This window comes from Lithobates pipiens, unplaced genomic scaffold, assembly GCF_037356315.1.
Source record: "Lithobates pipiens isolate NorthernLeopardFrog02 unplaced genomic scaffold, aLitPip1_a1.2 Scaffold_16, whole genome shotgun sequence".
Taxonomy (NCBI): Eukaryota; Metazoa; Chordata; class Amphibia; order Anura; family Ranidae; genus Lithobates; species Lithobates pipiens.
The window spans coordinates 55,622,542-55,638,040 of record NW_027507748.1 but is presented as its reverse complement, the minus strand read 5'-3'; the positions used below and the strand labels follow the sequence as shown (position 1 = coordinate 55,638,040).

The following is a 15,499-nucleotide window of genomic DNA, read 5'->3' as shown; positions in this document are numbered from 1 at the left end:
TAAAAAAAACTTTTTGCCTTTACAACTGCCACTAGATCAGTATGGCAGCCAAGCAACCAGCATTTTCAAAAAGGGAGAGGTCAGACATGGCAGTCTTTGTATTTTCTCAGTAAAGGGTAACTCCACTTTCATGAGGAAAAAAAATAGCAAATAAAGAAAAAATAATATAGTGTATACAATTGCGACATGAGCCATTGTAATTGAATGTTATTAAAAATTACCTTTCCTTAACAATCTTCAGACGATGTAATTTTCTGAAAATGCAAAGCAATATGGCTACCTGGAGGTGTTCTGCACACAGTATGTGTACAGGGCTCCCCCCAGAAACATAATTTCCAGCTTGTGTGATTGGCTCACTTCTTTCCCCAGAAGTCTACACTAAGATACACGTCAGATTTCAGGCATCCCCTGCAACAAAAATGTCATTTTTAGTAAGATTCTCCCAATAGTAAATCACGTCTAAAGGGATGCAGGCCCAGCAGCTTTCCTCATTAATGCCCTGCAGGTGCAGCAGCTGATTGATAATAATGAAACACTTCCATTCGATTCACTTTCCAGGTGGACACAGACAAACACACAGGGATTTCTTCAGCATAACAACAGATCACCCAGAGGGGAATATTTCTCAAGTAAAGTGGAGCTACACTTTAAGAGCCCTTTCACACTTGGGCGCTTTTCAGTTTTTTTAGCGCTAAAAATAGCACCTGAAAAGTGCCTCCCATGTACGCCCAGTGTGAAAGCCTGAGTGCTTGCACTTGGAGGACAGGACGGCAAGCAGTATCTTTGTGGCGGTGCGGGAGCGGTGTGTATACCGCTCCTAAAACGCTTTCCCCATTGAAATGAATGGACAGCACTGCTGAAGCACCTGCAAAGCGGTTCGACAGCGCCACAACACGGATGCATTTAACCCTTTCTTCGGCCGCTAGCGGGGGGTTAAAAGCACCCGAAAAGCACTGCTAAAACTACTGGCGCTTTACCTCTAATGCCGGCACCGTCCCAGTGTGAAAGTACCCTAAATGTTTCTTTTAAGTATCACAATGCCTGACTCGGGATACATAGTTATAGACGGGAGGCTGAAACAGATACACATGTTGGTGTGCTGAGTCAGCAAGGGCTGTGTGATGCTGAGGGCGACGTGCATACTGCATTATAAAGGCTGAAATTGCATCTGCTTATATTTTCTGGTTCTTCTCCTTTCTGTTTTCATTACACACCAACTTTTAAACTTTGTGATGTCATCATTTGGGTCTCTGTGTTTATTTATGCAATGCAGACCGATCATGGCTGGTGGGGAGGGTCAGTAGGTTGTTTCTAAAATCGTCACGACACCCTAGCCTCAGAACTCTTCTCAAGAGCCCTCAACCCTGGTGCAAGTAGTGGAGAAATATCAAAATACCTTGTTTCGGGGAATGTCAGTCTGAAGGACTGGGCATTCCTAGGCAGTCTACAGTGGTGGGCAGACCACCATAGGTGACACCCAAATGTGATGCTGAGCCTCCTTGATTTGAACTACTATGAAAAGAAAAAGGGTCAGGGAGAGTTTAGCTGGAAAGGAAAGCTAGATGATGCTAGATGTCTTGAAGCAGGAAAAGGGGTGGGATCTAGATGACTTTCTGCAGCCTCTAATGCTCACCTTGAGAATTGTAAAATCAGAGGAAGCTATTTCAGTAGAGAGAGGGAGCCTGTGCAAAACCAAAGGTAAGGCTTTAAAGTGGTAGTAAAATCTAAACTTTTTTTTTTGCATTCTCTGCATTAAGGTAAAAAAAAGCCCCACTATCTGTCCTTCCTCCCCTCCCCTCCCCTCCCCTCCCCTCCCCTCCTCTCCCTCCCCTCCCCTCCTCTCCCTCCCCTCCCCTCCTCTCCCTCCCCTGCTCTCCCTCCTCTCCTCCTCTCCCTCCCCTGCTCTCCCTCCCCTCCTCTCCCCTCCCCCTCTCCTCCTCTCCTCTCCCCTCCTCTCCCCTCCTCTCCTCTCCTCTCCCCTCCCCTCTCCTCCCCTTCTCTCCCCCTCCTCTCCCCTCTCCTTCTCCCCTCTCCTCCTCTCCTCTCCCCTCTCCTCCCCTTCCCTCCCCTTCCCTCCCCTCCTCTCCCCTCCTAACCTCCCCTCCCCTCCCTAGTATGTGTATGTATGAATGTGAGTTGGGAACCTTAGATTGCAAGCTCTTCGAGGGCAGGGACTGATATGTGTTGGTCAATATATAGGTAAAGCACTTTGTAAATTTGCAGCACTGTATACTGTAAGTACCTGTAATAAATAAATAAATGTCTCATTCAAGAGGCATTTCAAGCAGAGGTCCCCTAGGGCTCTTTATTTGTTCCAGCACTCCTGTCATACCAAGACTGTACACTGGACTGTGCATGCAGCAGAAAAAAATGCTGCAGGCAGAAGAGTTTCTATTGCAGATTAAACAGAATCTCTTCTGCAATGAAAGCCTACTTGCTAGTATTGTTTTTTTTCTGCTTTCACAAGCTTTAGCAAGCATTTAGTACTCATTTGCAAAGGTCAGCCTGGTAGTCTCTCAGACCTTGCTAAAGGCTTTCCAAGGGACCCTGTCCAAATAATCTGAGAGCTGCCATTGCCAATTTGTTTTTAAATGTCCCTGGCTTTAGAAGTCCCTGGCTTTAGATCAGATCAGGCGCTGATGATTCTAGCTCCCCCGGAATTCTGTTCTTTAAGTCTTGGATAGGAGTGGAAGTCTACAATAGTGTGCATTGTTTCATATAAAGTAGGATTAGTGGCAAAACCTAAATACCCTTAAAATATATATATATATATATATATATATATATATATATATATATATACATATACATATACTGTAGCTGCTGACTTATAATATTAGGACACTTACCTGTCCTGGGAGCCCGCGATGTTGGCTCCCCAGCCATTTTTGGATTGGCGGTCGGGTGCTGCCGCCGCCATTCACGGTTAAGGAAACCGGCAGTGAAGCATTTCTCTACTGCACTGCACTTTTTTACTGGGCCAGCTGCAGAGGATGGAGGAGGGGCCGAACTTCCGAGGGATGGCGCAGTCTCCCGGAAGTGGGAAAGGGTACCTGTCAAAAACAGTCACCCCCTTCCCTCCCACCCCTCCCCCCTAAAAGGTGCCAAATGTGGGGGGGGGGGGGGGCAGATAAGCGGAGCTTCCACTTTTGGGTGGAACTCCACTTTAACCACTTGCTTACTGGGCACTTAAACCCCCCTCCTGCCCAGACCAATTTTCAGCTTTCAGCGCTGATGCACTTTGAATGACAATTGCGCGGCCATACAACACTGTACCCAAATGAAATTTTTATCATTTTTTTCCCACAAATAGAGCTTTCTTTTGGTGGTATTTAATTACAGCTGGGAGTTTTATTTTTTGCTAAACAAACAAAAAAAGATGCAAAAAAAATAAAATAATAAATCATGTTTAATAGTTTGTTATAAACTTTTGCAAACAGGTAATTTTTCTCCTTCATTGAAATGCGCTGATGAGGCGGCACTGGTGGGCGCTGATGAGGCGGCACTGGTGGGCGCTGATGAGGTGGCACTGGTGGGCGCTGATGAGGCGGCACTGGTGGGCGCAGATGAGGCGGCACTGGTGGGCGCTGATGAGGCACAGATAAGGCGGCACTGATGGGCAAAGATGGGCACAGATAAGATGTCACTGATAGGTGGCACAGATGGGTGGCACTAAGGGGCACTGATGGGTACCACTGATAGATGGGACTGATGGGCACTGATGGGGGGCACTAAGGGGCACTGATGGGTACCACTGATAGATGGGACTGATGGGCACTGATGGGGGGCACTGATAGGTGGCTCTGATAGGTGGCACTGCGGGGCACTGATGGGCAGCACTGATGGGTACTGGTAGATGAAACTGATGGGCACGGATATGTGGCACTGAGGTGCAGCACTGTTGTTAAGGCAGATTGTGGGCACTGATAGGTGGCACTGTGGGCACTGATGGGTGGCACTGTGGGCACTGATGGGTGGCACTTTTTTAATATTTAGGTGGCACTGGCAGGGGGCAGGTGGGCACTGATGAGCTAGCCGTGATCGGGACTGAAGTCACTCTCACGGCCGCCAGTGATCGGCTTTTTTTTTTCTCCTCGCGCTGCGTGAGGAGGAAAAATAGACGATTACGGCTCTGTTGTGTCACATGATCAGCTGTCATTGGCTGACAGCTGATCACGTGGTAAGGGGTTGAGATCCGTGATCAGGCGAGTCTCATAGACTCATAGCGCAGGCCGCTCGTGCAAGGGACGACGTCAATAAACGTCGTCCCGGCAAAGCAGGTCCGCGCTGTAGCCATCATTCGGCTATAGCGCGGATCTCCAGTGGTTAAAAATGCTTCCTCCCCCCTCTTAACACCTATTCTGTCTAACTTGTCTTTTTCTTTTTTTAACCACTTGCCGACCGCTGCACGCCGATATACATCGGCACAATGGCGTACAGTGTGACCCTGCCCACGGGTCCCGTGGACTCGATATCCGCTGGTGTCCCGCGATTGTGTCACGGAGCCACAGAACAGGGAAGATGCCTATGTAAACAAGGCAATTCCTCGTTCTGCCTAGTGACATGACAGAGATCACTGCTCCCTGTGATCGGGAGCATTGATCGCTGTCATGTTCTAGGTGGCCCATCCCCCCCACAGTTGGAATCACTCCCTAGGACACACTTAACCCCTTGATCGCCCCCTAGTGTCTAACCCCTCCATGCCAGTGTCATTTACACAGTAATCAGTGCATTTTTATAGCATTGATCGCTGTATAAATGACAAAGTAGTGTCAAAAGTGTCCGATGTGTCTGCCATAAAGTCGCAGTCCCGATCAAAATCACAGATCGCTGCCATTACTAATAAAAACAAAAAATAATAAAAATGCCATAAAACTATCCCCTATTTTATAGACACTATAACTTTTGCGCAAATCAATCTATATACGCTTATTGCTATTTTTTTTATTTTTTTACCAAAAATATGTAGAAGAATATGTATTGGCCTAAATTGAGGGAAATTTTTTTTTTTTATATATATATATATTTTTGGGGGATATTTATTATAACAAAAAGTAAAAAATATTGTTTTTTGTTCAAAATTGTTGCTCTTTTTTTGTTAATAGCACAAAAAATAAAAACCACAGAGGTGATCAAATACCAACAAAAGAAAGCTCTGTGGGGAAAAAAGTGACGTCAATTTTGTTTGGATGCCAAGTTGCACAACCGCGCAATTGTCCTTTAAAGCAACGCAGTGCCAAATTGCAAAAAGTGCTCTGGTCAGGAAGGGGGTAAAATCTTCCCAGGCTGAAGCGGTTAATTAATACATTATACTTATCTGCTCTGTGTAATGAGGTTACACAGAGCAGTCCCGATCCTCTTCTTCTGGGGTCCCCCGCCGAGCCACATTGTGTATTGGCACACATCGTACAGCTCGGCCCCGCCACCCTCTATTGTCACTGGATTTGATTGACAGCAGCAGGAGCCAATAACTGATGCTGCTCTCACTGAATCCAGTGAGGAGAGAGAGAGCGCATCACTTTTTTTGGGGGGGGGGGGGGCTGTACATTAAAAGGTTTTTTGTTTTTTCCTTAACGCAAAGAATGTATTAAGGTAAAAATTTGTGGTGCACAGAAATACAAAATTCTGGACCGAAAACAGACAATCGGGATCCACGAAATGGACAGTTTTTAAAAATATTTTTTTTTATACATAATTGTATTCGACTTTTTTTATTAATAGCAAAAGAAAATGCATCCCTTTAAATTATATGTATGTCTTCACACTGGTTCGTTGCGGTATAATGCACCTCCCCTTTGAAATGCATTGAAAATGACGTAAAAACGCACCCGTGTTGCGTTTTCATGTGGTATTTGTGTCACATGACCTATGAAATTTGCAGCAAAAATGTAGCTTTTGGTGGCTATTATCGGCATCTATTTTTCTGTCAGCAAAAGGCTGATAAACATTCAGATAAAACCATGTATCCCTAGGAAAAATAACCTTCATCCTTTACAACCACTTTAACCTCTGTCTGGCAGCGGTACACATATATGAGGCCTCATGGAAGTGGAACCTTTGGGGTCAAAGGTCAGGGTCTGTATTTTAGGTAGGATTTAAAAAAAAAATGCATGTATAAAAATGTAATATCAGTGTGTTTTAGGTAGGATGAACAAAATCCAAATGCGTGGTATAGTTACTGGGCCATACCATGTGTGCAAATAACATACACGTATGTGGTATCACTTCGATCATCATGAACAGGAGAAGTTATTTTGGGCTGTCGGTATGTTATGGTAATAGCACGAAATATACAGCTATATTTTATGTTTTTTTTTTTTTGTTTTTGTTTTTTACTATTTTGTGGCATGTTTGCTTTAATAAAAAAAAAAAAAAAAATCAGAAGGTATCCATTACCCCCTTAGACCCCATGCACACTATTAGATTTTCTGCAGATTTTTTTGTCTTCATATTTACCAAAACCATGTAGTGCGAGGGCCTGCCTGATTGCATACAAATTGAAACTTTTAAGGTTTGACCTCATATTATATGGTTTTTGAAAATCTGCAGAAAATCGAATAGTGTGTATGTGGGTAAGGGGATTAATTTTGCAAATTGTGTAAAAAAGCTGTTTCATCCTGTCTTTTCTGATCCTCCCCCTCTTCCGCTGTCCCCAAGCCATCTCCTTATAAGACAGAACATTTGGGTGCCCTCTGCAAATGCTCAGTTTGGTGTGTATTGCTAGAGAGTTTTTTTTTTTCTTGGGAGGGTGCATGTGATCAGCACAGGGCCAATCAGAACTGTCCAGACAGAAAGTCAGGGGTCCTGCAGCCTCATAGGACCATCAGAGTAGAATAAAAACTCCTCTTACAGGCTTTAACCAGACACTGATAGAAGTCACAAGACTGCTATATACTGCTGATGAGAAAAGGTACCATATTTATCGGTGTATAACACGCACCCTTTCCCCTTGAAAATCAGGGGGAAATTGTGTGTTGGTGTTATACGCCGATTCCTCAGATTGGAAGGAGGGGACGAGCGCTGCTGGATTACAAAGAGCCACAATCTCCTGTGTACCTGGCGCTCAGTCACACACAGTCCCGCCCCCCTGGCCCGGCATTAGACCACTGTCCTGTCTATCAGATGAGCCAGGTGGGACTGTGAGTGACTGAGTGGCTGGGTACACAGGAGATCGCGGCTCTGTGTAATCCAGCACTGGCGTGACTGTAGATGGACACTAGGCAGGCTGCAATGATGGGCATATTAGAAGCTGCAGAAGGGAACTAAGGCTGCATGATGGGCATATTAGAAGCTGCAATGATGGGCATATTAGAGGCTGCCGATGGACACTAAACAGGCTACAATGATGGGCATATTAGAGGCTGCAGATGAGCATGGATCAGGCTGCATTGATGGGCACTGACTCTTATTTTGCTTCAAAGTCCTTTATTCAAATTTTTGTTTTTTTTCTTGAAACTTCCCTCTTAAAGTTAAGGTGCGTGTTATACGCTGATAAATATGGTTTTTAGCAGTTTATATTTACTAAAATAATTGCATTCCCATGTTCTGTGTACTGTGGGGGACCAGATATAGTGAATGCAGTGTCCTGGGTTTAGTAACACTTTAAAGACTTGTTGTTTTGCTGTGGCAAAGGCTTGCAGCACTGCTGATCATATAGGTCAGACTGAAGCTTCTGTGTTCCTTGTACTTCTCAGGACAGACGTGTTGCTGCAGAAACTATCCATGGTGATCGGTCATGAAGTCTTCTACAGCTCCCTATGGGGCAGCGTCTTGATCAGCAGCTCCATCCGCCTCCCTGCTTCCCTTTTTGTGGTCAGTCACATCAACAGAGACTTACCAGCCAAATCTCAAAGCTACATGCTGGGGAATGACAAGCAACTGGCTGTGAGTATGACGGGTCATGTGACTTCTTGCACAATGCCATTAGGATAGGTTCATCCATTAGTTCCAGGAACAGGGTAGCATGTGATCTTCTCTTATTCCCAGGATGCACTGCTCGGACCGGAGCAGCCAATTGTCATGCCTGAACACTGTCACATTGGAGGGTAGAGGAACATTAATTGTGCAAGCTCTTACATAGACTAAGGCTGGATTCACACTATTTCCGGCTGTGGCTCGCAGCAGGGGGTCCGGTGTGTCCCTTTTCTTGGTTTCACAAACAAATTTTTTGCCTGAATTTTGCCCTGAAACTGAGCCAAAGACGCACAGGACTCCTGTCCAAGCCGCCTACTACACCCCCTAAAGGAGAATTCTACAAAAAAAAAAATTGACTTTCGGCGGAGTTCCGACAGACTTTCCGAATGAACGGACTTGGCCACACACAATCACACCAAAGTCTGACGGATTAGAAGGGGATGACATACGACCGGACTAGAATAAGGAAGTTCATAGCCAGTAGCCAATAGCTGCCCTAGCGTCGGTTTTTGTCCGTCGGACTAGCATACACACGAACGGATTTCTTGGTCCGGTGGAGTTCCGGTGGAAAAATTTAAAACATGTTCTATTTCTAAAGTCCTCTGGATTTTTGGCAAGCAAAGGTCCGATGGAGTCCACACACGATCGAATTGTCCGACGGACTCGTTCCGTCGGACCTTTGCTGTCAAAAAGTCCGGTCGTCTGTACGCGGCATTAAAGTGCTTTTTTTAACCACTACTATTCCTTTTATATTGCCTACAAATCCAGCAATTTAGAAACTGGATGAAAGGTTTAGCACTGAAACACTATTTGAAAGCTACAAAGTGCATTTTATATACATCTATATAAATCAGACCAAAATGAGGGACAAATGTGGAGGAAAGAGGGACAGAGGAACTTTTTTCTGAATCGGAGACCGTTGGGAGCTATGTATACGCTTTTTTGGGATTTTTTTTTTTAACCAAAATTATGTAGCAAAATATGTATTGGCCTAAATTGATGAGAAATTAGATTTTTTAATTTTCTTTATTGGATATGATTTTTAGAAGAAAGTAAAATTGTTAAATTGTCGCTCTTTTTTTGTTTATAGCGCAAAAAATAAAAACCATTGAGGTGATCAAATACCACCAAAAAAAAGCTCTATTTGTGCGGAAAAAAAGGACAAACATTTTAGTTGGGTACAACGTTGCACGACCGTGCAAATGTCAGTTAAATTAAGGCTGTACCCTATCGCAAAAAATGGCCTGGTCAGGAAGGGGGGGGGGGGGGTAAACCTTACAGAGCTGAAGTGGTTAGGAATACTTCGGCCTTATTAATGGGGTGTATCAATGTGTATGCACTTGCAAGGCTTTGTTTAACCCCCCCCTCAGGGATTCACAGCTGTTCTGTGCAACCCCATGCAGGCAGTCCCATTGATGCCAAATGGGACGCTAGATGCACGGACAGAGCTGCTGCTCCCAATTTGACATCTATACAGGTGCCAGGGCCTGAACATACACACTAAGTTCAGGGACATGCACCCACACTGATGTCAAATTGGGAGGTAAACATGTCCTCGCACAGGCGTACGTGTTGATCCATCCCATGTAAAGGGGAGTCTTGCTTGAATAGAATTTTATTGTTTGTTTTTTTAACCAGAGTTTCATGTCACTTTAGGGCTATGAAATTGAATAGACTGCTTTTTCAAACCAATGTTTAGTACCACTTTACATTAAGCAGCACATTTTTTTTTTTTTTATAGGAAGCCATAGTTGTAGTATTTGCTTGACATAATTGAATTCACAATCCACCAATTTGAATACCTTGAGCTCATGTTCCGTAGAAGTTAAAATGTTCTTTTGCAATCTAAGCTGATACCATTGTACGCAGACATTTAATATTTTCTTTCCTGTTCCATCTAGATGAAATCAATTTGTATCTCTGTAATGGATTCAAATGTTCTTGTACAGAGGAACACCTTGGAAATCCTTCTCTTCTTCTTCCCCTTCCACACATGTCTGGTAAGAAAAAACTATCTGGGTCCCGGAGAGGCACAATATATGATGGATTGTTTGCCAGCATTTACCCTCATGAAACCACCCACACCCGTTCCTGTATGATCAGCATTTTCTTAGATGTTAATGGAATAAATGTTCATTAATTTGCTAAAAGCTGCCAAACAAGCCGATTTTCCAGCAGATATCAAGGAGCTTGCCAAAAAAAGTTAAAATGAGCAACGATGGTTTTGATAAAAAATAAAAATAAAATGTATAGCACATAATTCTGCAATATAACACATTTTGAAAATAAAGGGTCACTCTACCCTAAAATGAGAGTTCCACCCAAAAATTGAACTTCTGCTGTCTGGACTTCAGGCCCCCGCCACCCCCCCGGTGTTATTTTGAAGAAGTGTTCCACATCCAATTTGCTTACCTTTGCAAAACAGGCTGATGTTGGGCTTATTGACTATAATTGTAGGCAAGACTTTGGGCAGCATTCAGCATAAGTGATGGTATATATCAGGGATATGCAATTAGCGGCCCTCCAGCTGTTGCAGAACTACAGGTCCCATTAGGCAAAGCAAGACTCTGACAACCACAAGCATGACAACCAGAGGCAGAAGCATGATGGGACTTGTAGTTCTGCAACAGCTGGAGGTCCGCTAATTGCATATCCCTGGTATATATGACCTCAGGGGGACATGATATACATATGAATGCCACACCTCTATTTACATATCAATGCTGCGGTCCACAGCTATTTACATATTAATGCCGCCGCTATTTCCATATCAGTGCAGGTTATTTACATGTAAACACAGGGTCTGCAGGTGAGTTATCTATACATGGCAATAGGGCAGAGCTGGGCTGCAGCAACAGAACTTTACACTGAGATATCGGGACACCGTACAGGACTAAAACTTCAAGGGATGAGGGAATTTAAACTGTGTTATAATTGGCAAGTATGAGGCAGCTGTGTTGGGACCCAGAACAATGATGGAGCCCAGGGCAGCTGCCCCTTTTGCCCTGCCTTAAAAACGGTCATGCCAGCACTACATGTGTGCAAGAAGATGCTTCTTATAAGGGGTCTAGCCATTGTCTTGCCTATGCAGGGATTTCATAGACATCTCCTGATAGCAGCACACAGCTGTGTCCACCGTTCTGTCCACAGCTGTGTCCACCGTTCTGTCCACAGCTGTGTCCACCGTTCTGTCCACAGCTGTGTCCACCGTTCTGTCCACAGCTGTGTCCACCGTTCTGTCCACAGCTGTGTCCACCAATCTCCCATGTCAAGTACAGTAACATTTGAGGTTGGTCAGCAATACACCAAGTGACTTGTATCTCATTTTTTTTTTTCTGTGTCTGTAGGATTTCAATGTCTGCCCAATGTCACTCCAGCAGTCAGATCTCATCCACATCCTCTCTGCTGCTATCCAGACTGTCCTAAGAAGAGACATGTCCCTAAATAGGAGACTGTTTGCATGGTTGCTGGGTAAGAGGACCTGTCACTAGAGATTCATGCAAGCTAGGGCCTTGTGTGTAAATTGTATTATGAACAGGCCAGCTTTGTGCAGTCAATCTTCCAGAAAAGTAATATTGATAGCTGTTGGCAATGCATTATTTATACCTAAGAGCTAATGTACTTACTGTACACTAAAAAGTGTGTATTATAGTGATGGATAAATTTATCAGCATTTTATTTTTGTAAGATTTGTGACAGAGCAGCTGGAGAAAAAAAAATAATAAACAAGTGTCCTTAAAATGCATTTTTTTTAAATTAGTTTTATTATTAAAAAATATCTTACAGTGGGGGCTAACACAGGCAATGTTTTTACATTCCCATTTCCCAGAGTTCAGATTTAAGTCTAACTATTTTTTATGAAGATTTAAATTTTTGACTATCAGACTCTGCTTAGACTGATCAATGTAGAGATCATTTTAAAGACGTTTCTTGTTTTATTGTATAGTTTTTGTTTGTTTTTTTGTTTGTGTTTTTTTATAAAATATACATTTTTTAATGACTTTTTTTTTTTTATAGTTAATGCTTCATACTTATACTCCCAACCAGATGGTGGAGCTCTTGGCTCCACTTCACAGGTTTACTTTAACATAAAAAATACACTTGTTGTTTATAGATCTTAATAGCTATAACTTACACAACAGCACTGCCTCCTTCACCTCATTGTCTGCTCTTTTTAGAAGGTTACACTACAGATTTTGAAACAACGAGAGATATTCTGAAGGCAAACACCTTCTGCCGTGCTTAGAAGACCCATAATGCTTTTTGAGTGGGCCATGTAAACAATATATATTTGTGAATGAAATACTTTATATAAACAGTAAAAGAAGATGTTAGGCATGAGTTTTTAAAATGTATAAACCTGGTCCAATACTTGTAGTTTCCTTCAATAATAATGTATTAGACGTCATGGATCATATCTATGTATATGATTGGCTGAAGTGGGTTACGTAATTGCTGTATGAAATGAAATCCTAATTGTAGACTTACTACAGATGTTATGAGATATTTATATGCAGTGTTCACCATTGTAGGGTCGGATATTAAAGGCGGATTAGTAGCTCCAGAACTAAAAGCCTCTGTGGGAGAAGAAGAATATGTCTCCTGCTTTTTCTCCAAATACTCAAAAGACTTTTTGGTCCAGGTAAGGATGACATGCTACAATGTAAACTTGAGGCTACTCAAACATGTCAGCTCCAACAATATTACAGGGAATTCAGACCATATTGTGGACTATCCTTTAGCGGCAACGCCTCTGGTTTACAGTCAAAATAGTTTTACACCCCAGATATGAAATATGAGCAAAGCATATACTTCCATCATGTGTACTTGTCTCAATCCAGAGCACTAAGTGGCATTTCTGTCTGCTGCCTCCTTTCTCCGCTATTGGCATAAATGACTTCTGACAAATTTTCCTGACACCAAGATAAAAGTGGTGACAGGGGAGGGATGTCCAGCAGACTGGCAGCCTCAGCTCTGTTCCTGTGTGCTGGGGGGTGGGGGGGGATCTCTTCCCTCCAATCAGCTTTCAGAGCTCAGAGTGTCATTTCAGTCTCCGCGCCCTTTTTTCTGAACTCTGACAAGCTTCATCAGTTCTGGACTTTGAATGGATGTAGAGAAGAAAATACTGCATACAACTTATGTAGGAGGATTTATTTCATCTCTGTTTATCCCCTGAGGCCTCTCACTTCACTGGGTATATGCAGTGTTTTACAACTACTTTAGCCCCGGAAGATTTTACCCCCTTCCTGAGCAGAACACTTTTTGCAATTCGGCACTGCGCCTTTTTAACTGAAAATTGCGTGGTCGTGCGATGTGGCACCCAAACAAAATTGATGTCCCTTTTCCCCCACAAATAGAGCTTTCTTTTGGCGGCATTTGATCATCTCTATGGTTTTTATTTTTTGCGCTATAAACAAAAAAAGAGCGTAAATTAAAAAAAAAAAACAATATTTTAATACTTTTTGCTATAATAAATATCCCCCAAAATGATATAAAAACACATTTTTTCCTCAGTTTAGGCCAATATATATTCTTCTATATATTTTTGGTAAAAAAATTGCAATATGTGTATATTGATTGGTTTTCACAAACGTTATAGCATCTACAAAATAAGGGATAGTTTTATGTCATTTCTATTATTATTTTTTTTTTTATTAGTAATGGCAGTGATCTGCGATTTTTATCGTGACTGCGACATTATGGCGGACACATCGGACATTTTTGACACTATTTTGGGACCATTGTCATTTATATAGCGATAGGTGCTATAAAAAATGCACTGATTACTGCATAAATGACACTGGAAGGGAAGGGGTTAACCCCTAGGGGGCGATGAAGGGGTTAAGTTTGTCCTAGGGAGTGATTCTAACTGTGGGGGGATGGGCTTCAACTCACATGACAGCGATCGCAACTCCCGATGACAGGGAGCGGGGATCTCTGTCATGTCACAAGGAGGAACAGGGAAATGCCTTGTTTACATAGTCCCGCGTGCACGCTGTACATGGCGGTTGAACGCGCCCGCTAGTCCCGCCATTTAAAGGGGACATACAGGTACGCCCATTTGCCCACTGCTGCCATTGTGCTGATGTATCTCGGCGTGCAGCGGTTTCATGCACAGGATTATTTTGTGCTTAAATTCTTAAGCCTTAGCAACATCTTGGTAACAAGACAAGATGCCATCTCTGGGGGGGGGGGTGGGGGGTTTATGTAAAGGGTCTACACCTTTAGAAAGGGCATTATTCGGCTTCAGTCAAAGCTGCACAGTTTCTATTTATCTACAGACGCCCCTTATCTGCTTAAGCAGTTTTGATAAAGGTAATCTATAGGGGTTTATTTACTAAAACTGGAGAGTGCAAAATCTGGTGCAACTGTGCAGGGTAGCCAATCGGCTTCTACTCAAACTTAAATACTTGCACTAGGTGACAAAGAATAATGATAATAAGAAATTGCAGCAGCTGTCCACAGAGTGCTAAAACCCCAAATTATACAAATTATAAATATACATATATACAGCGCTTACAGAGATGCATGTGCTCATATAAAGTGCTTAGGTGCTCATAAAATATATTGCTAAAGTGCTACATATGACACATTCAAATATAAATGCAAAAAAAAAACGTCTCAAATATTGTGCAATGTGCTCCAATCAAAACAAAGTTCTTTAGTGCTCCAATGATAATTCCAGGTTCTGTGTGTCACGCTCCCCTCTCGTGACCCCACTCACCAAAAATGATGGACCCTCAGCTTTGCAGTCTGTGGGCCATAAACGCTTTTGTGATCTATTGATCTGCTGAGATGGGGTGAATTCCTCAGAAGCTCTCCATATAAAAAGGGGGTCTTGGGGATGGCCAGAGAAAACAAATCCAACAGGCTCCCAAAAATAGAAAGAGAAGTAGACAATGGAAAGAAGTGATGTCAGTGGTTCGAATAGCCAGAAATGCGTCAACACGTTTCGCCCCTCCCCTGGGGCATCAGCCAGCAAAATCGCTTATGGCTACATAAGCTAAAATTTTATATCTGAGGAGCGTTGCCTCCTCTTTCATCAACCAATAGAAAAGGCAGTTCCAATGGGTGTACAAGTGCCAACTTCCTCCACCCTGATAACTTCACTTCCTGTTTACATTTAATAATGAGTTTGAAAAATTGTACTATACACATGAATTCTAAGCATATATACATATAAATTGATACATATCCCTTGATTTAAAATATACATTTAACTCCTCTTAAAAGGTGAATATGAAGGTGTGAAAAATTAAATAAAACAAGATGAAAATAAACAAAAAATAAATAAAATAAAAATAGAAGTAAAAATTAAAAAAAAATAAAAAAAATAAAGTAAAAGTAAAAAAATAAAAATGAAATTTAAATTTGACAAAAATAAAAACAGAAATAACCAATGCATGATGTAAAAATATATGATGGTATCAGTGGAAAACGAAAATTTACCAGTTGGATAAGAAAAAATTGATGTCAAGCTCTGTATTCAATCCCAGCGGGTTCCAAGCCTATGGATCCATTCCAGTCAGCTTCTAACTTCAGCTTGTTCAATTAAGCCCTTGTTCACATTGAACACGGCTGTGAA

General features: G+C 42.5%; 1 protein-coding gene across 1 annotated transcript in view; it reads left to right on the top strand.

The window, feature by feature from the left end:
- DOP1B (DOP1 leucine zipper like protein B) overlaps window positions 1-15,499 on the top strand; it is a 202,967-nt gene that overhangs the window by 91,324 nt on the left and 96,144 nt on the right. Inside the window, exons 5-8 of the mRNA XM_077479923.1 lie at window positions 7,695-7,884; window positions 9,816-9,914; window positions 11,262-11,385; window positions 12,447-12,556. Of these exons, the coding sequence (XP_077336049.1) occupies window positions 7,695-7,884; window positions 9,816-9,914; window positions 11,262-11,385; window positions 12,447-12,556 (523 nt within the window). The remainder of the gene's footprint in view (window positions 1-7,694; window positions 7,885-9,815; window positions 9,915-11,261; window positions 11,386-12,446; window positions 12,557-15,499) is intronic.